Genomic DNA, 27,130 nt, shown 5'->3' with positions numbered 1-27,130 from the left:
AGGTTGCTATCCCGGATTGCTGGTTTACTGGCATGAAGGGTAGGGTATGGCACGGGTTCCATGCTGCATCTGCGCTACTAGCGGTGCTGAGGTCCTCTTGGGCGCGGAGGGAGATTTCCGGCCCCTTCATTCCTCCTGGGAACTATTCCTCCCTGCTCCCCCCTTTTTTTATTTTTATTTTCTTTTCTTCTTTCTTAAAAACAAAAAGCAAAGGAGTAACCTAACCATGGAGAACCCAATCCATGAACCCACTACCCCCGGGCCCCTTCTTGATACCGCACCCCATTCTGACCCTGCCTTGTTTTTAGACCGCTCTTCGGACACTCCTGATGCCCCTGTACCTCTTGCTGGTGCTGTTTCCTCACCCGCTTCAGGTACCGGGGCTTCGACTGACTCCTTCGATTTGTCTGACCTCCGCTCTCCTTTGACTATGCTTCCGGCCTCTCCCTCTACGGTATGGCAATTTTCGAATCGCCAGCCCATTTCACGCCGGACCGACTCCGGTCCTACTCCTAAACGCCAACATCAATCTCCTGATGATGCTCCTTCGTTACCTTCCCATTCTACTCGGAAAAGACCGACACGTCATGCACTCCCTCTCCACGCTCAGTTTCGGACCACACAATGGGCTAAATTCTTTACTTTAAGACCGACTTCTTCTTCTGCCTATCTTTCTGACCATAGTATTGGCAAAGCGCTCCTGCGTCATGTTGGTAGAGATATTTCATTTCATGCTCTCAAGAGCGGTACGTGCATCGTCACTGTCCAGAATGCTACCCAAGCTCATGATCTTTCTCTCCTTTCGAATATCGATACTACTCCTATCACTATTGAAAAACATCTTTCTCTCAATTCTTGTAGTGGTACTGTCATTCTGCCCCATACCATAGTCCAACAGAATTTCCAGTCATGTGGCAATGACATTTTTGAACAGCTGGAACTCCAGGATCTCCCAATCCTCAAAGTAGACACTTATGTCCTTCCTGCACGTGGGCGGAGACGTTACCCTTGCAATGTGGCTCGTTTAACTTTTGACAGCCGAGAACTCCTGTCCTCTGTATATGTCGCGGGACATCGGTTACAAGTTCGAAAGGTGATACCTACACTGCAACAGTGTAGAAATTGCTGGCGTTTTGGTCACCCAGTCAAATATTGCAGATCTATAGCCGAATGCCCAGTCTGTGGTGCCGACAACCATTCTAACACATCTTGCAGTCAACCTCCATCTTGCCTTAATTGTAAGGAAGCTCACCCTTCGTACTCCCGTCGTTGCCAGGTCTACTTAAATGAACGTGAAATCCGTTGCCTCAAAGAGGCAGAAGGTCTCCCTTACGCTATGACAGTTACTCATCTCCGCCTCCAAGGGAGACTACCCCATGTTTCAAAACATCCCCCCTTCTGGGGTCCCATCTTCTGCAGCCTCCTCTGTTGTTACCCCTCCCATAGCCACTCTGGCATCTAATCCTTTTGCTGTCCTTGGCTCTGATGTCCCAACTACAACTCGGTCTGTTCTCACATCTTCGCGTCCTTCCTCACAAGACCTCGTACGACACCTAATACCAATCGCCCCTCTACTTCTCAGAAGTCCCAAAAATCCACATTGTTCAAATCTTCTTTGCCTCTTCCTTCCCTTCTTCCACCTCCATACTTCACCTTTCCAGTCTCTGTGCCTAGTTCTTCCCCTCTCTCTGGCTCTATTACAAGTGTGGAGATTCACCCTCCTCCTCGTACTATGCCTTCCACCCCTGTCCCCTCCCAAGTTTCTCCCTCTTCTGCCACCTCCCAGGTTTCTGCCTCTTGTCCCCCCCCCCACACTTCATCTCCAGTCCCTTACACTCTTTCGTCCCCCTCTACTTTGGTACAGTCCATTACTGTCCCAATCTTTACTCACCCTCCCCCTTCTATCTCCAATATGGTCCCCCATACATCTTTGAATTCAGAAACACTTGAAGCCATTTCAGAATATATTGCAGAGACTAAACCTTCAATGGACACTGATTCACTTCCTGTTCCTTCTCTTCCCTCTCCTCCATCTTCACAATCCCATTCTTCGCAACGCTCCGTTCCTTCGCTACTTGAACATCTTCCAATGCCACCACACGTTGACTTTTCTAATCCCTCTAGTCCGTAGGTGCCTTTCCCTACGGATTCCTGGTATTTTCTTCATCGCCAATCATGGCCTATTTACAGTGGAATATCCGCCGGCCTCAGGGGTAATCGGGGTGAGCTTCAGTTGTTGCTTTCCAGGTTTTCCCCTGTTGGTGCTTGCTTACAAGAACCAAAATTACACTCAGCTGTTTTCCAACCTATCTCAGGCTATAATTTATTGTATTCTTCGGATCCTTTCTCAGATGGGACCTTTAATGTAAGTGCCCTTCTACGCAATGATATTCCGTACTGTCAACTATTTGTCCATACCTCGCTGCATTACACTGCAGCCCGTATCCACTTGAATAAGTGGTTTACAGTATGTTATTTATATCTCTCTCTCCTTCTCTAGCATTTTCTATCCCAGACTTTGCCTTTCTTGTTTCATCCTTACCACCACCACTTCTGTTGGTGATTTTAACGCCCACCATTTCCTCTGGGGGGGGGGGGTCTCATTGTGACTCACGTGGCATCCAGTTGGAGGCTTTTCTTGCCTCTCACCCCCTCCATGTTTTAAATACGGGTACTCCCACCCATTTTGATCCTCGTACTCATACTCTCTCTTGCATCGATCTATCAGTCTGCTCTTCCCCCACTGCACTAGACTTCACCTGGTCTGTTCTACCGGACTTACATGACAGCGATCATTTTCCAATCATTCTTACTTCTTCATATTCACCACCTTTCCGTAGCCCTCGCTGGCAATTTGATCGGGCAAATTGGGATCTTTACTCGCAGCTCACTGCTTTTAGTGAGGTTCCTTCTTCATCCTCCATTGATGAGCTCCTACACCTCTTCTCGACGTCAGTTTATACCGCAGCTTCTCATTCTATACCCCAAACCTCCTCAGAAGTGCGTGCCTTGGTGGTCTCCCGCAGTACGTTTGAAACGCACTGCATGGGGCAGGTACCAATACAATAGAACCAATGAGAGACTTCTTGATTTTAAGCAGAAGCGTGCGATCGCTCGCCGTGTCATCCGTGATGCTAAACGCACTTGCTGGCGAGACTATGTTTCCACCATCACCTCTGCTTCCTCTATGAGTGCAGTCTGGAAAAAAGTGAGGAAATTGAGTGGTAAATACTCTCCTGACCCAGCTCCTGTTCTACGGGTCGCCGGTATTGATGTAGCAAACCCTCTTGACGTTGCCATTGAAATTGGCACTCATCTGGTCCGTATTTCCCGGGGGCTCCATCTATGCCCCTCGTTTCTTTCCTCAAAGTCTGCCAGAGTTAGTACCCTTGGACTTTTCTTCTCTCAGAGAAGAACAGTATAATGTGCCTTTTACACTTCAGGAACTGGAGGCAACACTCTCAGCTTGCCGATCATTGGCAGCTGGACCTGACGACATTCATATTCGCATGTTATAACATTTACATCAGTCAGCCCTTGTAGTCCTCTTACACCTCTTCAATCTTATTTGGGCACAAGGAGTTCTTCCCCAGCTGTGGAAATCTGCCATTGTTCTCCCTTTCCGCAAACCGGGTACTACAGGACATGATGCCTCCCACTATCGTCCCATCGCTCTTACTAGTGCAGTTTGCAAAGTGATGGAACGTCTGGTAAATCGCCGTTTAATGTGGTATTTAGAGACACACAGTCTCTCCGCTAGTCAATATGGCTTTCGTAAGGGCCGTTCTACCATAGACCCCTTACTACGCATGTTCGTAATGCCTTTGCAAATAATCACTCGGTTATTGCCATATTTTTTGACCTTGAGAAGGCATGACACAACTTGGAGGTATATTTTGGCCCAAGCCCACTCCTTAGGCCTGCGAGGCAATCTACCATCCTTCCTTAAGAACTTTTTAACTGACAGACACTTCCGTGTTCGAGTCAATAATGTGCTTTCCCTGGACTTTGTCCAAGCTGAACGTGTCCCTCAGGGATGTGTTCTGAGCACAACAATTTTTCTCCTTGCTATAAATGATTTGGCCTCTGTTCTTCCACCCAATATTTGGTCATCACTCTATGTTGATGACTTCGCTATTTCTTGTGCAAGCGCTGACTCATCTCATTGCAGTTTCTCTCCAGTATGCGGTCGACCGTGTTTCCACTTGGGCCACCACGCATGGGTTTAAATTTTCCAGTACCAAAACTCACCAAATTACTTTCACTAGACGCTCTGTCATCTCCGATCATCCTTTGTATCTCTATGGCTCTCGTATCCCCGAACGTGATCCAATTAGGTTTCTAGGCCTTCTCTTTGACCGTAGGTTATCCTGGAAACCTCACATTACCTCTCTGAAGGCAACTTGTCACAGCCGGCTATACCTTCTTAAAACCCTTGCTCATCTTTCGTGGGGAGCTGATCGTCGAACTCTGCTTCGCCTACATTCAGCCCTCGTTTTATCGAAACTCGATTATGGTGACCAGATTTATTCAGCGGCCTCTCCTGCTACTCTCTCTAGCCTTAACCCCATCCATCACCAAGGATTACGTTTATGCCTTGGTGCTTTTTGCTCTTCCCCTGTTGAGAGCCTCTATGCAGAAGCGAATGTTCCATCCTTGTCTGATCGCCGTGATGCCCATTGCCTTCGCTACTATGTACGCTCTCACGATCTCCACAATCCTTCCATTTATAGAATGGTCACCGATATTAGTATTATTATTATAATCAAGGGGGAAGCACTAAACCCGTAGGATTATACAGCGCCTATGGGGGGATGGAAGGCATTCAGGCTTAATTCAGGGAACTGGAGCACAGATCCAATTCCCTAGATCAAGAGCCCCTCACCAGCGTCAAGGAGCCTTCCTTGAGGGGACCGATATTAGTAGACATTCTTTATTTGTTCGCTGCCCGTTTGCTCCGTCCCTTTTCTCTTCGCCTACATTCGCTCTTGTCTTCCCTTCAGTTACCACCTTTACATGTTCATGTAGCATCTCACTTTTCTCTACCCTCCTGGGAAGTTCCAGCTGTTCGGGTCTGTTCTTTCTCACTCCCTTGCTCGAAAGCCCAACTGCCTACGGTGGCTTCCCGCTCTCTTTTTCTTGATCACTTCCACTCTCATTCTCATGCCATCGCTGTGTACACAGATGGCTCAAAGTCTTCAGACGGTGTCGGATTCGCAGCAGTGTTTCTGGACAGCGTCGTGCGAGGGCATTTACTATCTTCGGCTAGCATTTTTACGCCATTCTTGCAGCAGTTATTCGTATCGCATCTATGCCTGTGTCATCATTTGTGGTAGTCTCAGACTCCCTTAGTGCTCTACAAGCTGTACGAAAATTTGATACATCTCACCCCCTAGTTCTCCGTATCCAACTTTGGCTACGCCGTATCTCTACCAAAGATATTTTTTTTTTGTTGGGTCCCTGGTCATGTCGACGTACAGGGCAATGAACAGGCAGACACTGCTGCGCGGTCAGCAGTACATGACCTACCAGTTTCCTATAGAGGTGTTCCATTTCTGGACTATTTTGCTGCAATAGCTACCCACCTTCACACCCGTTGGCAACAACGTTGGTCAACTCTGCTCGGTAACAAATTTCATTCTATTAAACCGAGCATAGGTTACTGGCCGTCTTCTTGTCATCAGTGCCGAGGTTGGGAGACCACTCTCTCCCGCCTTCGCATTGGCCACACTCGTCTTACTCATGGAGAGGCACCCTGTTCCTCTCTGTGAGCAGTGTCAAGTTCCAGTATCGATTTGCCACGTTCTGTTAGACTGCCCTCTCTATCAACGAGCACACAGAATTTACCTCCAACGTCGTCTTCGTTCTACTACTCTCTCTTTACCTTCCCTTCTTGTTGATGGACCCTCCTTTAATCCTGACTCTCTCATTGACTTCTTGACAACGACTGATTTACTCCACAAACTCTGATGATGATACATTTCGCACTCCCCTCAGCCCTTTGTAGTTCAGTCTCTTGCTGTCCTTTACCCTTTCACCATCCACTGCCCCGCTGTTATCCACAACCTATTACTCATCCATCTCCCTTTTGCCACATGATGCCCTCGCTTCCTTCCTGCCCTGCAGCGCTGTATAGCCCTTGTGGCTTAGCGCTTCCAAGCAAAAATTATTTAAGGAAACTGAAGACTGAAGGGGCCACACATGTATGTACATAAAATATTTTAAGTATACCCATACCATTTTATTTTCATTGCTTTCAATGTAAGGTGCTGGTTTTTAGAAGATAAACAAAATTTCTAATATACAATAGGAAATGTTCCTGTGTTGAAGCCACAAACTATTCACCTCAATATTGCCCACTATTAAAAGACTATAATGTATTTGTCCAATATATTACAAAAATCACTTTTTAACATTTCCCAAGAACATAAGTTTTGAAACAGACAAATGCCTTGATCCCAACAGTTCCTCGTTTCCATGAGATGCAAATACAGTATGGTATATATTTTTCCCCACTAGCATTGTGAGCTATTTTAACATTACAGTACCTGAAAACTAGGGAGATCAATGCTCTCAATTTATTAAAAATTATTACTGAATTGCCACATGCTACACCATAATTCAAGGTGTTGGAAAAAATTAAAGTACTAGGAGTAAAATTTACTAAAATGTATAAAAATTCCTTGCAAAAGCCCTTCATAACCACAAGTAGTACCATAGCACAAAGCACCTATTGGTGAAGAATGTAATCTATGAACACCAGGATCAGCTTTCTTCCTGAGTAACTAGGCTCATTCTTCTAAACTTTAGATTCCAAAACTATAGTTCACGAGTTATATACGTTTTGGTGAAATTTACTATGCAGACTAACTACAACCTTCAGAAAGGTAAATTGTCCCACAAAATAAGGCTATATGACCAGTATACAATAAAATAAAAAATTATATCAAACTATGGTAAAATCTGAATAGTTAATTATGCACTTCCATTAAATTTATTCTTCAATCACCTATCTCATTTATATTCATATTTTAATGTAGTATTAATAAATACAGCCACTAAACTTGGCAAGGAGAATGCTAGAATGATAGGTGTCAAAGCATCATTCATCCACACAAGAAAGAATTTATAGAAATTATTTGTAACCCAACATGCATGCATACAATAACCAGGTATTCTTTGTGACATTTTTAATTGGATGCACTACACTAAACAAAGATCTGTAGGTCAATTTGTTGGCACTGACTAATTCCAGCTATCATCTGTGGCATCTCTCATTTACATAAAACATTTTAAATTAGAGCATGGATGATCAGGCCTCCTAATGTCAAACCCCTGAAAATGCAATAAGCATTGAACAGCTATACTATTACAGTACAGTATATATAATAGATACTGTATATGTCTTTATATTTACTTTTATAAATATATACTTACACAACTAATCTGGGGCATTTTGAAAAAAAAAAAATTAACACATTTATATACTGTATATTCCAACTTTGTAATAAAAATTTACAATTATTAAATATCATTGCACTTTATCCTTTGTGTGGCCAATACATACAATTTTACTAATGAAAACAAAGAAATGGAGAGCAATAGGTATATTCCTTGAACACAAATATAATACACAACTAAAAATTGTCCATGAGCTAGTCTTCATATACAAATGCAAAATAATAATCTACATGCAGTATGATACAATGCAGTCACCTTCGTGTTCAACTTTATCTACCACCACAACCATCTGGACAGTATTTCTAGTTCAAGACTGACTGAATTATTGGCAGCAACTTTATTATGTTTCTTGCTATTGTTGCACAATAAATTGGGTTTCACTGCTTTATTAAGAACTCAAGTTTAACAAAGTAATGAATTCTAAATTGCTTGATCCCCACATTATATAGTTAGCATTTCGTGCCATTTCACCATTAAAATTCATTCAATAAATATTTCGTTAAATTTTGTTTAATTTAAATATTGTATATTAAAACTATAAATCACAGGAAAAAATTAATGTAACCCTTTCCAGTTACTAACAACTTCAATGTTAACTATCGTTTTATAGGGAACGCTCGTCTCCCAGGGCCAGGTCTCCTATTTTGATTAGAGCTGGCTTTAGTGGATGGCTGAAACTGAGCAGGGTTGAAAAATTGCGGTTGGCCAGCTGGCGGACCTATCATAGGTACAAGCCCAGTACCCTCACCTCCTTCATTCGATGTCCCCTGATAATTAAAATAAGAAATACATAGTTAAGCACTGAAAAATATTGTAAATATATTTTCTTTTGCATGGTGAAATAATTTTAAATATGATTTACAATAAAGATGAATGACAAATTGTATTTGCAGAAAAATATATATATAAATTTACTTTCAATACAATCTGAATTCTATATGTAAAAGTAATAACTACAGTACTTTAACCCTTAAACTGTCCAAACATAGATCTACGTTTTTTCAACATTTGAAAGTATGTAAAAAAGCGTAGATATTCTTTGTTTTTTTTACATTTGAAAAAGTGTAAAAAAAACTTCAGTCAACGTTTTTTTTTGTTATATTTGAAAGTATGTAAAAAACGTAGATCTACTTTTGGAGCACTACGCATGTGAACATAGATCTGTTTGGACAGTTTAAGGGTTAATGATAATTATTGCACCTTTTCAATGCTGCAGCCAATTCACAAATAATGAGCAACAATAATAATTTACTTTAGTATTATTATTATTCAATTGTAAGCTGGCAAATGATACATAAATACTGTACAGTGATTGCTCGCTTAGCAAATGTTTGCCTCGTGTAATTTCGCGCATTGATGGAGACATTAGATAACAACTTCACTTAGCAACTACTGTACCTGTTCACAGCTTCACCAAATACAGTAGCTGTCATTACCAACTTTAAAATCTATAGTAACAAAAAATCCACGTATGTACAGTTCAGTATGAAAATTCATTTGGTTAGTAAAAAAATTAATGCAAATACAATCTATACTTATATATGACCTAATGCTGTAGGTAACATTTTGTGTACTTACCAGAATCACATCTCAGTATCAATTTAATTTGCAATACTACAAAAATCAATTTATAAACTTCAAGCTTGGAGAACACGATTACCACTATTATAAACTCCCTTGGCATTCACTTTCAAACTTTAAATTAAGTCTGAACAGTTATCAAAATAATATTACATAAGCCACACTGCTAGTAAAGGAAATTAAAAACCAGACTTGAATATCAAATCAAATTCTGTATAAAAAATACACAGATTTCCTTGTCAGGCTCAGGTCTGGAAACAAATAGTACATAGTTACATTTGAGACAATGGGTATGGTAATGAATTAAACTTTCAGGCGTGAACACTTGAAAGTAACTGTTCAGTCACACTGGTGTTGACTTTCATCACACTGCCCAGAACCAGCAAGAACCCAAAGCTTTGCATCACATGAAAGACTGGGAGAACATGGATCTACCTCCATCGTTGAAGATAGTGCCACTTTTCCAGATCATCGTGAACATTCGAGTCTAAAGCTAAAGGTCATTTTATGATATGAGACACGAAAGCATGACTAGATAGTGAAGGAAACAAAAAATGTTCTGCAAACTTCCTAAGTGTAATCTTTATTATAAGTTTTTTAACTGAGAATGGTTTACTATATAATTCCTGAAGCTTTATATTAATACTAGTAGCATATATCCACCTGAATGATAACTGATGAAACTGGTATAGAGTAATTTAATATAGGGTGTCATGCTTAGCTAAGTAAAATTATGAAAAAAAATTACTGGAAGTGTTAAAAATTAAATAATGGTATTTGATAAAATACATTAGAAATACAATGCTTCTCCCCCCCTCATCATGAGCATGCATACTACAGCACACAACAGTGTTAACCAATTGATGCTAAAAAAAAATAAAATAAAATATTTGAATATTAACAGAAAATGGCAACAAGACTGAAATCCTTACTAATGCAGCAAATGTTAGGTAAATAAATTAAAAAGTGACCAGAAAGGAAAGCAATAAATATAAGGAAGCCACTTTCCTGGAAGCAGTAAAGACATACAATGAGAACTGGCTAATTGCCAATACCAAAGAATATGATGACAGTAAATTACCTATTTATAAAAGTCTGAATGTTTGGAGTTTTCTAAGCAGTGTGTATAGGTAGGAAAAGTGACTAAAAAGAAATTACTGTTTCTGACAAGTACAGCACAATGAAACACTGATTTCAGAGGAGAGACCACAATAAAAATTATTAAAAATTTTACTGGAATTAAAAATGTATACAAACCTGCAGTGAAATTGGTAAGATACACAGATTACTAATGACTCGGCAATAAATGTAAAGAGAAATGGGCCAGAAAAAATATACTATATGTATTTTGTCAGGCTGCTGGATACTGCAATAACAAAAAATCATTCAGACAGTAATTTAAAAAGCATTAAGAGCAAATGTATATGAACAACACATCACTATTACAATTCACATGGAGTACTTTTACACCATGTATGAAACAGCTGAACTTCCTATGTGTATTTATATTGTGCTGTGTTGATACCTTCAAGACAACAGTTGGGCATCACTTTAAATATTTTTTATCTGCCTTTAATAGAAAACTTTTCCTTATTTTCTTAGCACTCTTCACTTCCTGTCATTGACAGATGTTAAATGACAATGATAAATAGTAGCTACAAAAAACAAAGATGCCAATGAACTTTGTCAGCATCTAGAACATGTTTGTCAGTAAATTACTGGTAGCCCAACTATTTTTTTTTTAACACACTGGCTGTCTCCCACTGAGGCAGGGTGACCCGTAAAGAAACTCACCATCAGTCTTGCAGATACAACAGTTAAGATGTCCCTATAAACAGTAAATGTTCCAAAACCCCTCCTGTAGAGTGCAATCACTGTACTTCCCACCTCAAGGCTTTGAGTCTGGCTAACCAGACTAACTATTTATGCAAACATAGGTATATATGGTACATATATATGTACCAAACATAGGTATATATGGTACATATGTATGTACCAAACATAGGTATATATGGTACATATATACCCAAGTTTATCCAAACATTTAAACAGCTCCCACTTACAATATTAATGGGACCATGAAAATTACCTGAAAGTTGAGTGTTTAGCACTTGGAACCTATTCTCTTCACAGACCCATGTTATAACTGGAGATGCTTTATCTAGCCATAATATTCCAACTCAATTTCATTTATTTTTTAGCTACTTCAAGGATATTTACCCAATACTTTCAGTGTTAAACATTGTTAGTATATATCTGTTAATAAATCAAAACGGATACAATACAATATGCAGTACAGAACTTGTGTAGTGGCAGGCAACAGCTGGACTGTCTCCCTCTTTCTTATTCTCATTCCTATTTGCTCCCACCTTCTCTCGCATATCTAACACAATACTCTTTACATTATGCTCACCACTTCCTCACTGATGTGGTTATCTGGGGAAAAAATTGTGATATGTGTAGGAACATGCAGCCACTGGACTGTTTCACCCTCTCTCCTTTTCACTTCCACCCTCTCTCAGATCATGCCTAAGACTGTTTATATATATATTCATATATACAGTGGTCCCTCGCTTTTCGTAGTTCTTGGCAATCGCAAATTTTGCCAATCATAGGGGTATTTTCATATAAACATGGACTCGCTTTTCATAGGTTGACTCGCGAATAGTAGTTCGTCCGGGACGCGTACGCATGGTGTGAGCCGGGGCGGCCTCCCTACCCAGCAAGTCTGGCATTGTTTACCAGTGAGTGAAGGTCCCCTCAAGTGCTCCTACAAAATATTTCATAATCCACTCATTTTAGTGCTTGCAAGTACTAAATAAGCTACCATGGCTCCAAAGAAAGCTAGTGCCAAGCCTGTAGTAAAGAAGGTGAGAAGTATGTACAGTGACAAAGTCTTGGGCCATTTTAGGGAAGTGTTAAAGAGATGCCAGAAACAGAGCTCTCTCCACAGTTACTTTGCGAGACAGGACTAAAGTGACTCAAGGTGGTCCTAGTGGCATTAAGAAACAGAGAAGAGAAGCAACCCCAGAGAAACAATTGGTACCTGAGGTGTTGCTGGAAGGGGATTCCCCTTCCAAACTGTAAACAATCCACTCTCTCTCCTCCTCCAGTCTCCCATACACTAAGAAGAATCTCCAATAAAGGTAAGTGTTATGCTGTTAATGTTTCATTCGTCATTTCCCATTGTATTGTTTATGTACTACATGTATTTTTCATGTAAATTTTTTTTTTGTTTTAATACTTCTGGGTGTCAGGAATGGATTAATTGTATTTAAATTATTTCTTATGGGGAAAATTGATTCGCAAATTGTAAATTTCGTTTATAGTAGCTCCTCCAGGAACAGATTAATTACGAAAAACGAGGGACCACTGTATTATGGCAAGGACATTAATTAAATGCCTGGGTGCATTGCATAGGATGACAATGGGAGGATAATTGTGTTAGGAGAGGATATTGCATGGGCGAGCTCTATTCATACTGAACATGTCCGGTACATGGGCAGCAGTGGTAATGGCTACCACAGTCCAGTGCAACGATTTTAATTAGTTCTTTTAACCAATTTCTACTAAAAATAAAAGATAAATGAACTCTCCACACAAACATAACATGAACATTTACAAAGCATGAATGCATTTGGTAAAAGAATTATTTAAAATAATTTGTTCTAATATTCACAATTATCTTTATGCAAAACTATTCACAAGTAATAATTAGCTCTAATGTGCCTATACTGTAAGTGTGGAATATAACAAGTCAGGAACCTACTGTATCTACCTTACACAGTGTCATAAGTTTAATATTTTTACAAGACTTGAGGATTTTTAGTCAAGTAGTGTGTTCATAACTTAAAAAAATAAAGGAGCACTGCAGTAGGTCTAATGGCCTATGCTAGGCAGGTCTTGCAACCAACCCTCCATTATATGCTTAACCTATTTTATTACTGTAACCTAGGGATTGGTGTAGAGCATGTATAATCCCTTTATATAAAGGGAAAGGGGACAAAAGAAATTGTAAAAATTATAGAGGAATAAGTTTACTGAGTATACCAGGAAAAGTATACGGTAGGGTTATAATTGAAAGAATTAGAGGTAAGACAGAATGTAGGATTGCAGATGAGCAAGGAGGTTTCAGAGTGGGTAGGGGATGTGTAGATCAAGTGTTTACATTTAAGCATATATGTAAACAGTATTTAGATAAAGGTAGGGAAGTTTTTATTGCATTTATGGATTTAGAAAAGGCATATGATAGAGTGGATAGAGCAGCAATGTGGCAGATGTTGCAAGTATATGGAATAGGTGGTAAGTTACTAAATGCTGTTAAGAGTTTTTATGAGGATAGTGAGGCTCAGGTTAGGGTGTGTAGAAGAGAGGAAGAATACTTCCCGGTAAAAGTAGGTCTTAGACAGGGATGTGTAATGTCACCATGGTTGTTTAATATATTTATAGATGGGGTTGTAAAAGAAGTAAATGCTAGGGTGTTCAGGAGAGGGGTGGGATTAAATTATGGGGAATCAAATTAAAAATGGGAATTGACACAGTTACTTTTTGCTGATGATACTGTGCTTATGGGAGATTCTAAAGAAAAATTGCAAAGGTTAGTGGATGAGTTTGGGAATGTGTGTAAAGGTAGAAAGTTGAAAGTGAACATAGAAAAGAGTAAGGTGATGAGGGTATCAAATGATTTAGATAAAGAGAAATTGGATATCAAATTGGGGAGGAGGAGTATGGAAGAAGTGATTGTTTTCAGATACTTGGGAGTTGACGTGTCGGCGGATGGATTTATGAATGATGAGGTTAATCATAGAATTGATGAGGGAAAAAAGGCGAGTGGTGCATTGAGGTATATGTGTAGTCAAAAAACGCTATCTAAGGAGGCAAAGCAGGGAATGTATGAAAGTATAGTGGTACCAAAACTCTTATATGGATGTGAAGCTTGGGTGGTAAATGCAGCAGCGAGGAGATGGTTGGAGGCAGTGGAGATGTCCTGTCTAAGGGCAATGTGTGGTGTAAATATTATGCAGAAAATTTGGAGTGTGGAAATTAGGAGAAGGTGTGGAGTTAATAAAAGCATTAGAGGGCAGAAGAGGGGTTGTTGAGGTGGTTTGGTCATTTAGAGAGAATGGGTCAAAGTAGAATGACATGGAAAGCATATAAATCTATAGGGAAAGGAAGGAGGGGTAGGGGTCGTCCTCGAAAGGGTTGGAGAGAGGGGGTAAAGGAGGTTTTATGGGCGAGGGGCTTGGACTTCCAGCAAGCGTGCGTGAGCGTGTTAGATAGGAGTGAATGGAGACGAATGATACTTGGGACCTGACGATCTGTTGGAGTGTGAGCAGGGTAATATTTAGTGAAGGGATTCAGGGAAACCGGCTATTTTCATATAGTCGGACTTGAGTCCTGGAAATGGGAAGTACAATGCCTGCACTTTAAAGGAGGGGTTTGGGATATTGGCAGTTTGGAGGGATATGTTGTGTATCTTTATACGTATATGCTTCTAAACTGTTGTATTCTGAGCACCTCTGCAAAAACAGTGATAATGTGTGAGTGTGGTGAAAGTGTTGAATGATGATGAAAGCATTTTCTTTTTGGGGATTTTCTTTCTTTTTTGGGTCACCCTGCCTCGGTGGGAGACGGCAGACTTGTTGAAAAAAAAAAAAAACTTTAATGTTACCTGGCAATTTGTTCCACTTATGTGCACCTCTATACTTGAACTGCCAAACCAATGCTTACCTAAATCTGAACACTTACTTCTAGCTTTAAGCTTCTGTTTTGTGTTTTTTCAAGTTGTGAGATATGTGAATGAGCGAAATATATGGAAGTTAACGATGCTAATAAGCAACAGAAATTTCAAATGTTTATTTGGCCTACAGGTGGTCTGAAAGTGTGATGGCCTGGATTAAGTTGTGAAAACTGATTTCATATATAATTCTAAAGTATGATAATGCCAAAGAGGCTATAAGTGTGTGAACCAGGTCACTGCTAGCAATGAGGCAAGGTTGGAAGCCAACTATTCCTGCATTCACAACCAAGGCCATGCCCAAATATCTGACCACATTAACTCCCTCCTTCCAATTTAATATCCAATCTTTCATTACTTAAATATTATTGTTACCCTCATCACCTTGCTCTATGTTCACTTTTAATTTCCTTCTTTTACATTTTTTTTTATTATGACACTGGCCGATTCCCACCAAGGCAGGGTGGCCCAAAAAAGAAAAACTTTCACCATCATTCACTCCATCACTGTCTTGCCAGAAGGGTGCTTTACACTACAGTTTTTAAACTGCAACATTAACACCCCTCCTTCAGAGTGCAGGCACTGTACTTCCCATCTCCAGGACTCAAGTCCGGCCTGCCGGTTTCCCTGAACCCCTTCATAAATGTTACTTTGCTCACACTCCAACAGCACGTCAAGTATTAAAAACCATTCGTCTCCATTCACTCCTATCAAACACGCTCACGCACGCCTGCTGGAAGTCCAAGCCCCTCGCACACAAAACCTCCTTTACCCCCTTCCTCCAACCTTTCCTAGGCCGACCCCTACCCCGCCTTCCTTCCACTACAGACTGATACACTCTTGAAGTCATTCTGTCTCGCTCCATTCTCTCTACATGTCCGAACCACCTCAACAACCCTTCCTCAGCCCTCTGGACAACAGTTTTGGTAATCCCGCACCTCCTCCTAACTTCCAAACTACGAATTCTCTGCATTATATTCACACCGCACATTGCCCTCAGACATGACATCTCCACTGCCTCCAGCCTTCTCCTCGCTGCAACATTCATCACACCCATATAAGAGTGTTGGTAAAACTATACTCTCATACATCCCCCTCTTTGCCTCCAAGGACAAAGTTCTTTGTCTCCACAGACTCCTAAGTGCACCACTCACCCTTTTCCCCTCATCAATTCTATGATTCACCTCATCATTCATAGACCCATCCGCTGACACGTCCACTCCCAAATATCTGAATACATTCACCTCCTCCATACTCTCTCCCTCCAATCTGATATCCAATCTTACATCACCTAATATTTTTGTTATCCTCATAACCTTACTCTTTCCTGTATTCACTTTTAATTTTCTTCTCCTGCACACCCTACCAAATTCATCCACCAATTTCTGCAACTTCTCTTCAGAATCTCCCAAGAGCACAGTGTCATCAGCAAAGAGCAACTGTGACAACTCCCACTTTATGTGTGATTCTTTATCTTTTAACTCCACGCCTCTTGTCAAGACCCTCGCATTTACTTCTCTTACAACCCCATCTATAAATATATTAAACAACCACGGTGATATCACACATCCTTGTCTAAGGCCTACTTTTACTGGGAAATAATTTCCCTCTTTCCTATGTACTCTAACTTGAGCCTCACTATCCTCGTAAAAACTGTTCACTGCTTTCAGTAACCTACCTCCTACACCATACACCTGCAACATCTGCCACATTGCCCCCCTATCCACCCTGTCATACGCCTTTTCCAAATCCATAAATGCCACAAAGACCTCTTTAGCCTTATCTAAATACTGTTCACTTATATGTTTCACTGTAAACACCTGGTCCACACACCCCCTACCTTTCCTAAAGCCTCCTTGTTCATCTGCTATCCTATTCTCCGTCTTACTTTTAATTCTTTCAATAATAACTCTACCATACACTTTACCAGGTATACTCAACAGACTTATCCCCCTATAATTTTTGCACTCTCTTTTGTCCCCTTTGCCTTTATACAAAGGAACTATGCATGCTCTCTGCCAATCCCTAGGTACCTTACCCTCTTCCATACATTTACATACCCTCCCAAATTCGTCCGTCCACTAACATTTGCAACCTCTCTTTAGAATCTCCCAAAGGAACAGTGTCACTGGCAAAAAGCAAGTGACAACTCTCACTTTACCTTAGGTTCTATACATTTTAATCCCACACCTCTCCAACAAACTAGCATTCACTTCTTTTACAACTCCACTGTTGTATCCCTGTCTAAGACCTACTTTCAATGGAAAATAATCCCCCTATCTCTCCTACTTACCCTAACCCAAGCCTTGCTATTCTCAAAAACTCTTAAGTGAAATTTAAAACAAAAAAAAAAATGTATTTAGATGTGATTACAGATGCAGTCTTACCTAAGGACTAGAGCACAAGAAAGGAAACATAGGGAAAAGGAGGCAAGGCCTTATTACCAGAGCTTTAGATTTTAAGTCATGTCACTCTAGGAATATATCATCACTGGTTATGCTGCTGGAATTAATCACCTAGTGTACTTGAGGGATCAAAACAGCTTATTGTTACTATACACAGGTAGTTATGTAACAAAGAACTGAAAGAGGTAAGACTGAATTGAGAAAGCGAGCCCCACACACTACATTTGTTTGTTAGCGACTGTCATCTGGCATGAGATTACTGGAAAGTGGATAATACACATTCTAATTTGTTTTTCCTCTTCCAAATAATGTTCTGAAAAAGTTTGCTGGGGGAAGGGGGGTTAAGGAGTTGACCGTATTGTCTTCTTGTGAAAAATCTACATCGAACTTTGCCAAGAATTTCAATACTGCTATGGTTTTATCGCTTTCATATTTTGCATTACAACTAAACACCTCTATGAAAATTTTTTAATTTATCAGACAACACAATTTAGCTTCAGGAATTCAAGATGCAATCCTAACTTTTTTATGTCAAAAAACAAAAGCTGAACATATACTTAATGAGATTAATATTTTCATGCAAAGAGCTTTGCAGAACAATACAATGCTAATTCCTTTAGTAGTAATGTGACCTTTAGCTCCTAACCCTTAAAGTCATCATGAGCATTACCTCAGTATTGGCTGGTGGCCAGTCATCCTCTAACTCTATGGAGCTTTCAGAAATATATCGCGATCTCCTCATCTAAGGAATTAAATGGTAAAAGTCACATTATACAGAAAACTAATCCGAAAATATGCAGGTTATTGGTGTACCATCAGAAAATTATAATATTTTATGCATGCCAAATGCTTAAACCTAAAATGCTCAACTGCATATCAAGTCCACTCTACTGTTACCAAGCAATCATATTGGTTACACTAGGTATCACTGCCAATTAAAGAACAGGCAATAAAGCAAAAATTTTGCTATTTTACAGTGGTCTGTCTAGATAGATAACTTTTCAGTGAATATAGTTACTATTCATAAAAAAAAAAGTGATAGTATAATTTTTGCCAAGCATTTACAATAATTTTAGTTTGCAGTAGCAATTTTTTTACTTCAATACCTAAGCAGGTTACTGTACTAACGAGTGTTCAAGCATGTACTGTACTGTATGAAGCACAAATACAGAACAGTATTTATACACAGTATGTTAACATTCAATGTCAAAGTTACCAATGAAACTTTCCGCTTCACTACAGTCTTCATACTCATCGTCGTCATCATTATTAACATGCATCTAAGTGAAAAATAAAGAGTGGTCAATAAAAATAGAATTTTAACCATTTTTTGCATTATGTAATCAGTAATTGATATAGGATCATACCCCAACTTAAAAATGCATACTATTATTATTACTGATGACATCAATAATAATAATTTCTATTATTCTGAATTACAGTATTTATATACATATACATTTCCAGTAATTATGTGCATATTTCTTTTCTAAAGTTACTTTTTGCATTTCTATCAGTTTGCATCCATTGACATCTTTTTTCATGGAGAACATCCTTTTCTCAAGGGATGCATTAAAGTACAGTATTACCAACACTTTGCATTTCTAAATCCTTCATATGCTTTATGATTTAGAGGAATAATATGAAAGATTTGTAAAGGAATGCTGAACACAGCAATGAACTCATTACAAATTAAAAGACAGCCAATTCATTAATTTACGAGTCATTGCATTGTCTTTGGACAGCATAGAATTTTACCCTCAGTACTTATTGAAATGAAAATTGAACAGCAAGCTAAATGTAATGTTTGTTTTTGAGACACTTTCAAACACCATGCTAGAACATCCATAAAACCAAACTCAAAAATAAACTGAGCTTGCAAGAAGTTTTATATCTCTATATAAAAAAAAGTGAGCCAAGTTTTGTAGACTTCACTAGAGGAAAAAGAAGCAATGTAAACCAGACAAGGCTTATAAAGAAACTAAAAAAAATATATACGTATATATATGTATTGATGTAGGGGTCATCCCAGGAAGATCTAGAGGGAGAGGGGGGGGGGTAAAGACGGTTTTCAGGTTTTCAGTGCTAGTGGCTTGAGTATCCAACACGCATGTATGAGCACATTACATTGGAGTGGAAGCAAGTGGTTTTCATGACTTTGCATGCTGTTGGAGTGTGAGAAGGGATTAATTTGTAAAGTGATTAAGGTTAACTGGAGGTGGTAATTACAGCGAGTGCACTGCACTGTATATATAAGAGGGTGGAGGAAGGTGGGAAGAGGAGTGACTGGCGAGTGACAAGGTCATGAGGTGGTAAGGAAGAGAAAGTAAGCAAGTAGGGATATGGTTTTGAAGTGGTTGGTGTACTTGTTCAATATACAGTGGACCCCCGACTTACGATATTAATTCGTTCCAGAAGGCTGTTCGGGTGCCGTTACCAAACGAATTTCTCCCACAAGGAATATTGTAAATTAGATTAGTTCGTTTCGGACCCCCAAAAATGCACTTACAAAAATACCCTTACATAACTGTTCGAGTTGGGAGCTGATCGTAAGGTCGGGGGTCCATTGTAATCATGAAAGAAAGGAAAGTATGCAGGGAGCAAACAAGAGTACAGTGGTACCTCGACTTACAAGTTTAATCTGTTCCGTGACCTAGCTCATAATTCAATTTGCTCATATATCAAATCAATTTTCCTCGCTGAAATTAATTGAAATGCCATTGATCCGTTCCAGCAGAATTCCTGCTCTTGGGAGGCAGGAGAAAATACTTCAATATACAGTGGACCCCCGCATAACGATATTAATCCGTTCCTGAGAGCTCATTGTTATGCGAAATTATCATTATGCGAATGAATTTTCCCCATAAGAAATAATGGAAATCAAATTAATCCGTGCAAGACACCCAAAAGTATGAAAAAAAAATTTTTACCACATGAAATATACATTTTCCTACACACAAAGAGAAGGATACATGCACAATAGTAGAGTAGTACATGCACAATATATATTGTGCATGTACTACTCTACTAAATGAAGAATAAATGACACTTACTTTTATTGAAGATGCAGCAATGACTGATGAGACACTGTGTCCTGGGAGTGCCTTTTCCTCCTGAGTACTGTAGGTCCTGTTTGACATTTTCTTCCAGAACAGGACTTATCACACTGTGTATGCCACTACGATTCTTAAATCTCTCAAACTAACCTTTGCTGGCTTTAAATTCACCAATATGAGCACTAGTTCCAGGCATTTTACCCTGTTCACCTGGGTGTTAGTCGACTGGTGTGGGTTGCATCCTGGGAGACAAGATTAAGGACCCCAATGGAAATAAGTTAGACGGTCTTTGATGACACTGACTTTTTTGGGTTATCCTGGGTGGCTAACCCTCTGGGGTTAATTGTTTCTTGGTATTCTCAATAAGCCACACCAACAACGGTGCTACAGCAGCAGCAGCAGACAGTGCTACAGTAGCAGCAGCAGCAGCAGCAGCAGCTGAGTGCTACAGCAGCAGCTGACAGTGCTACAGCAGCAGCAGACAGTGCTACAACAGCAGCAGACAGTGCTACAGCAGCAGCAGACAGTGCTACAGCAGCAGCAGATGGTACTACAGCAGCAGCAGCAGCTGACGGTGCTACAGCAGCAGCAGCAGCAGCAGCAGCAGCTGACAGTGCTACAGCAGCAGCAGACGGTACTACAGCAGCAGCAGCAGCAGCTGACGGTGCTACAGCAGCAGCTGACAGTGCTGCAGCAGCAGCTGACAGTGCTACAGCAGCAGCAGCTGACAGTGCTACAGCAGCAGCTGACAGTGCTACAGCAGCAGCAGACGGTGCTACAGCAGCAGCAGACAGTACTACAGCAGCAGCAGTAGCAGCTGACGGTACTACAGCAGCAGCAGCAGCTGACGGTGGTACAGCAGCAGCTGATGGTGCTACAGCAGCAGCAGCAGCTGACAGTGCTACAGCAGCAGCAGCATCAGCAGTTGACCATGGTACCACAGTATTTCAATAATATTTCTCACTCTTTTTACCACAGGGTTGGCACTAGAAGCTTTCTTGGGGCCCATGGTCACTTATTTTGCAGATAAAAATCACCAAAAACGCTGTAATAATACGAAATGTTCCGATTGTATGCTTGGATGTTACCGCGGAGGCTGGCTTGTAAACAATGCCACCGGCGGAACATGTGAGGCTGGCTCAGGCCTCACATAGACGCGTCTCGGACGAATAGCGTTGAGCGAGTTTTTTAGAGCTATGCGAGGCAAAATTTTAGTGATAAAATGTATTGCTATGCGGATTTAACATTATGTGATGCCAACGGTATGCGGGGGTCCACTGTAATGCTAATATCAACTCTACGGCTTATTTATCTATCACAACTGATCTAATATGACATAATAAACAATATAAATAGCTTAGAAACATAATATATACTCTAGAACAAATAAAATGTCATTCTGTGACGAGTGGTGGCAGCCACTCCCGCTCTGACCATATCTTCCCACTCTTCCCCTTCTGAAAACTGTTTGTGAGGCTAACTGCACTAAATTACTCGTTTCATAAGGAAAGCACAAACAATGTATTTATAAATAAGAAATATTGTATAAAAACATAAAACATAACAGAGAATGTAAAGAAATAAACTGGTTTTATAAAGTGTATGTATTTACCTCGGAGAACAGATGCTGGCAGAAATGGAGGTGGAAAAGATAGGCTACTTGCTACACTCTTAATGCTACACTTTATCGCTGACCTTAAATTATTGTAACACTCTTGGCTGGTACTATAGCCTTTATCGACTCCTGCTTTAGTATCGTACATATCGTAGAAGTACTATGGAAATAAGTCACTCTGTCTGACTTTTTTGGGTTATCCTAGGTTCTCTACACATATGCTGCTATGTATGATAATTCTATGTAACTGTATTTGTGTATACCTGAATAAACTTACTTACTTACTTACTTACTTATGCTGGTACTGCCTGGCCAAATTCACAACCAACACACCTCGCTCATGTTTATCTAAGATTTCAACCTTTAATTCAATGGAAATCATTCTCTTTTTTCTTCTCAGCACTGTCCTTTGCACTTACTTTCTTACGACCCATGGTTAGAAAAAAGAAATTTGGCGAAATAACTGCATAAAACGCAAACACAACACAGAAATGTTTACGTGGCGAGGTAAAAATGTGCACTGCTGAGCAGATGTGTTTGCTGCACCAACTAGCGGCGGCATTCTGAAGCTCACTCGTAACTCGGATTTTAGCTCGTAACTCAGAGCAAAAAATCGACCGAACGATGGCTCGTAAATCTAAAAACTCTCATATTGGGGCACTCTTAAGTCGAGGTTCCACTGTACTTTGTATACAGGAAAAATAAAGAGAAATTAAGAAATGTAATGGGGATAAGCCTAGTGAATAGACTGGGTTAAGTGTAAGGTAGAATAAGTATTGAAAGAATTAGGGAAGATAGAAATTATAATTGCAAAGGAGTAAAGAGGATTTTAAAAGGGTAGAGAACGTGTAGACCATGAGTTTACATCGAATCATACTAATGAAGAATATATAGATAGGGGTAAGATATTTTTTGCAATCATGGATTTAGAAAAGGAACATAAGGTTGACAGGGGAGCAAATGTGGCAGATGTTACAAATGCATTGCATAATTAGTGCGATTATTAAAAGCACTAAAGAGTTTTATGCAGATACGCTCATGCTGTGGTTTTCAGGAGAGGGGGTTATTATTTCCCAGTGAAAGTAGGACTTAAACATGGATATGTGATGTCACCATGGTTGCAAAACAAGTGAATGCTACAGTGCTGGGAAGAGATGTGGAATTAAAAGATAATGGATATAATACAAAGTGGGAGCTGTCAGTTTTTTTTTTTTTTTTTTTTTTTTTGCTGATGATGTTCCACTGGGAGATGCCATAGAAAGTTGCAAACACTGGTGAACAAATTGGGAGGGTATGTAGAAAGAAAGAAATAAGCAAGCATAGACAAGCACAAGGTGATGAGGGTAACAAAAAAGTCTAGCCAATGACAGACTGAATATCAGACTGTGGGGAGGGAGCATGGAAGAAGTGGATGTATTCAGATATTGGGAGTGGACATGACAGCAGATAAGTCTGTGAAAGATGAGGTAGTAGATGAGGAAGGGGGGGAGGTGGATAGTGTGTCAAACTATGACAAGAAACTATCTATGAAGACAAAAAATTAAATGTACCACAGTATAGTGGTACCATTACTTTTATATAGGTATTTAAGGCATAGGTTTTAAATACTGCAGTGAGGAGGCAGCACATTTTGTCATGTTTGAGTGCAATGTGTTGTGTGAATATATCATGCAGAGAATTTGGATCTTAGAGACTGAAAGGCAATACATGTTGTTGGAGTGTGAACAGGGTAATTCTTTTTAATGAATGGATTCACGGAAACTGGCTAGCCAGACTTGAGTCCTGGAGGTGGAAAAGGCAGTGCCTGCACTCTGAAGGAGGGAGGGTGTTGCAGTCAGAAGGTAATTAACTAATGTCACCACACTTTCGGAAAGATGGTGATCGAGTGAACATTTTTCTTCTTAAGGTCATCCTACTGTGGTAAGAGATGGTCAGAGTTGAAAAAAATACATACATAAATTACACACTACAGTAGATATAAAAACACTTGGAACTTACTTGGGTGATATCTGGTAGTAGTGCAGGGGCTGGTGCAATTTGTGGAAAAAGTGCTTCCTGCTGCTCTTTATGTCCTACACTGGGTTGTGGCTGACTATCAGGTGTATCTCTGCCCCCCTGACGAGGCTGCACTGGTGCTGGAACCATTACTGGTGGAGACATGGAAGGACCACCAGTCATCATGGATGCCCCTGGCATTGGGGGCAGCATAGAATTTGGAAGATTTACAGGCATGCCTCCTGTCACTCCCTTACTTGTGTCTTTTTCAGTGTTAACATAACGTGATTCTGTCAAAGAATATTTAAATGAAAAAATCACCACTTGGTACAATGTGATAAAAACTGAAGTGGTGATACTGAGCATTTAATTGCTCCTAAAAACTAACTACCAGGTACACTAATTTTGGTTATTATTGCAAAGGGGTAATTATTCAACTTCAATTACAAATAGATACTGTAGGATGATTAAAATACACTACTTCTTTCAACAAACCAGCCGTGTCCCACCAAGGCAGGGTGGCCCAAAAAGAAAAACAAAAGTTTCTCTTTTTAAATTTAGTAATATATACAGGAGAAGGGGTTATCAGCCCCTTGCTCTCGGGATTAAAATACAAGTCTATAAAATGATAGTAGACCCTCACTAACAAATTACTGAGGTACGTGTGTCTCCTCTATTAATTCAAATATGCCAAGTTCAAATCTGAATTCAGAATTTACCCAGCATGTCAAGACTTTTAGTTAAAGAAAAATGTACAGAATCATTTGTAAAATATCAAGCTCATTGTACAATTGACATATGCATGTTTCTTATTAGTCAAGCTCATAAGCAGTATTCAAAATATGTGAGCATTTTAAACATTTTGAAAAATATATCCATATTTTTGGGGGCATTGTTTACTAAAATATCAAGAATATTTCACAAATGATGAATTTACGTACTGTTTAATTGTCACAACCTATCAGCAATAGTCAGTACATGAAAAATGGATTTCCAGTTTTCTAATAAAATCCTTACACATTGGGGCAATTCTGACTTCAGATTCGAAATCAGCTTATTATCATAAAGCATTCTTTTATCTCAGAAGTTAATTTATTGTCTTGTTTGGCTTAACATTTGTGATTGGTTTGGGTCTTATAAGGTGAAAAAGGCAAGGTGTGAACCCAATCAATGTACAGGTGAGCCCCGCTTTACAAAGCTTCCCTTTATGGCATTTTGCTAAAACAGCAGTTTTCAATTATATCCAGTCTTCATTTATTCAGACTTCCTTCTATAAATATATTCAACCACTCACTAAGCCAAGCCCAAAAAAATACTTTAAGGTAAGTAATGTGTGTATTGTATATGCATTTTTTAGACCTAGCTCTATTGCTCACTTAATATATGATAGTGTAAACATGTTATCAAGCTTTTAAATGCATTTTAAAGTAAAAAAAAAAAAAAGGCTATGTTTCACTTTACAGTAATGTTTGCTTCACAAATGTAGCCCATAACCTAACCTGCTGTATAAGTGGGACCTACCTGTATATAAAGACAATATTCACAGCCTTCCACAATACAAGTGTAGCCACATCATGGTGACTTCAAGTGGACCCTTATACAGATGCTCCTTGACTTACGATGGTGCAAAAGCAATTACTTCAGTGGTGAAACTTGGGATAACTACCTAGCATGAAGGTGGCAAATCCATAATTTGTATTCATTTACTTCTCAATACAAGTATTTAGCTACAGTAATTATTTGTTTATTTACTTATTCAGTGACAGTAGTTATTTAATTAGCATATCATTCATATTCAACTTACAATACTTTCGACTTGCAATGGGTCTGTCGGAATGTATTATTATTATTATAATAAAAAAGAAGCGCTAAGCCACACGGGCTATACAGCGCTGCAGGGTAGGGAAGGAAGCGAGGGTATTGGATGGCAGAAGGGAGGAGGGATGATCAGTAGGTTACAGAAAACAGCGGGGCAGGGGATAGTACGGGGGTAGAGGGTAGCAAGAGATTGAAGTAGAAAGGGCTGAAGGTATCAGAATTTGTGAAGTAAGTCAGTTGTTGTCAAAAAGTCAATGAGAGAGTCCGGATGAAAGGTGGGTCCATCAGCGAGAAGGGAAGGTAAAGAGAGAGTAGCGGAGCGAAGACGATGACAGAGGTAAATTCTGCGTGCTCGTTGATAAAGTGGAGAGTCCAACAGAATGTGGCTGACTGATAATGGAGCTTGGCAATTCTCACAGAGAGGAGCAGGACGCCTCTCCATGACATATCCATAAGTAAGACGAGTATGGCCAATGCGAAGACGGGAGAGAGTAGTCTCCCATCCTCGACACTGGTGATAAGAAGTCGGCCAGTAACCTATACTCGGTTTAATAGATTGAAGTTTGTTGCCGAGCATAGTAGACCAACGTTGTTGCCAACGGGTGTGAAGGTGGGAAGATATTGCAGCAAATAGTCCGTAAATGGAATACCTCTATAAGAAACTGGTAGGTCATGTACTGCTGACTGCGCAGCAGTGTCTGCCTGTTCATTGCCCTGTACGTCAACATGACCAGGGACCCAACAAAAAACAATATCTTTATGCTTGGTAAAGATGCGGCGTAGCCAAAGTTGGATACGGAGAACTAAGGGGTGAGGTGTATCAAATTTTTGTATAGCCTGTAAGCACTAAGGGAGTCTGAGACAACCACAAATGATGACACAGGCATAGATGCAATACGGATAAGTGCTGTAAGGATGTCATACAATTCAGCAGTAAAAATACTAGCCGAAGATAGTAAATGCCCTTGTACGACGCTGTCCGGAAACACTGCTGCGAATCCTACGCCGTCAGAAGACTTAGAGCCATCTGTGTACACGGCAATGGCATGAGAATGAGAGTGAAAGTGGTCAAGAAAAAGAGCGGGAAGCGACCGTAGACAGTTGGGCTTTCGAGCAAGGGAGGGAGAAAGAACAGACTCGAACAGCTGGAACTTCCCAGGGGGGTAGGGAAAAGTGAGATGCTACATGTACATAGAAAGGTGGTAGTTGAAGAGAAGACAAGAGCGAATGAAAGCTAAGAGAGAAGGGACGGAGTAAACAGGGGCGGCGAACAAATAAAGAATGTCTACTAATATCAGTGACCATTCTATAAATGGAAGGATTGCGGAGATCATGAGAGCGTACATAGTAGCGAAGGCAATGGGCATCACGGCGATTGGATAAGGATGGAACGTTCGCTTCTGTATAGAGGCTCTCGACAGGGGAAGAGCGAAAAGCACCAAGGCATAAACGTAATCCTTGG

The 27,130-nt window shown here is 40.0% G+C and overlaps 1 protein-coding gene across 11 annotated transcripts in view; it reads right to left on the bottom strand.

Annotated features, from left to right (window-relative positions):
• Window positions 1-6,321: 6,321 nt before the first annotated feature.
• The window catches only part of Sec16 (Secretory 16), an 84,507-nt gene continuing 63,698 nt past the window's right edge, over window positions 6,322-27,130 (bottom strand). For 7 of the 11 annotated variants that reach the window (XM_053786033.2, XM_053786027.2, XM_053786036.2 and 4 more), the window contains 3 exons: window positions 23,854-24,140; window positions 17,855-17,926; window positions 6,322-8,228 (listed from right to left, as the gene is read on the bottom strand). In XM_053786033.2, coding sequence (XP_053642008.1) covers window positions 8,058-8,228; window positions 17,855-17,926; window positions 23,854-24,140 — 530 coding nt within the window. In that variant the 3' untranslated portion in view covers window positions 6,322-8,057. Of the gene's footprint in view, window positions 8,229-17,854; window positions 17,927-18,400; window positions 18,465-23,853; window positions 24,141-27,130 lie in introns of all 11 variants that reach the window. The other 4 variants (XM_053786032.2, XM_053786038.2, XM_053786034.2 and 1 more) reach the window with 3 other exon arrangements.

The sequence above is a fragment of the Cherax quadricarinatus genome, chromosome 50 (assembly GCF_038502225.1).
Source record: "Cherax quadricarinatus isolate ZL_2023a chromosome 50, ASM3850222v1, whole genome shotgun sequence".
NCBI classification, from domain to species: Eukaryota; Metazoa; Arthropoda; class Malacostraca; order Decapoda; family Parastacidae; genus Cherax; species Cherax quadricarinatus.
Note: the sequence above shows the minus strand (reverse complement) of the source record. Positions and strands in the feature narration are given on the sequence as shown.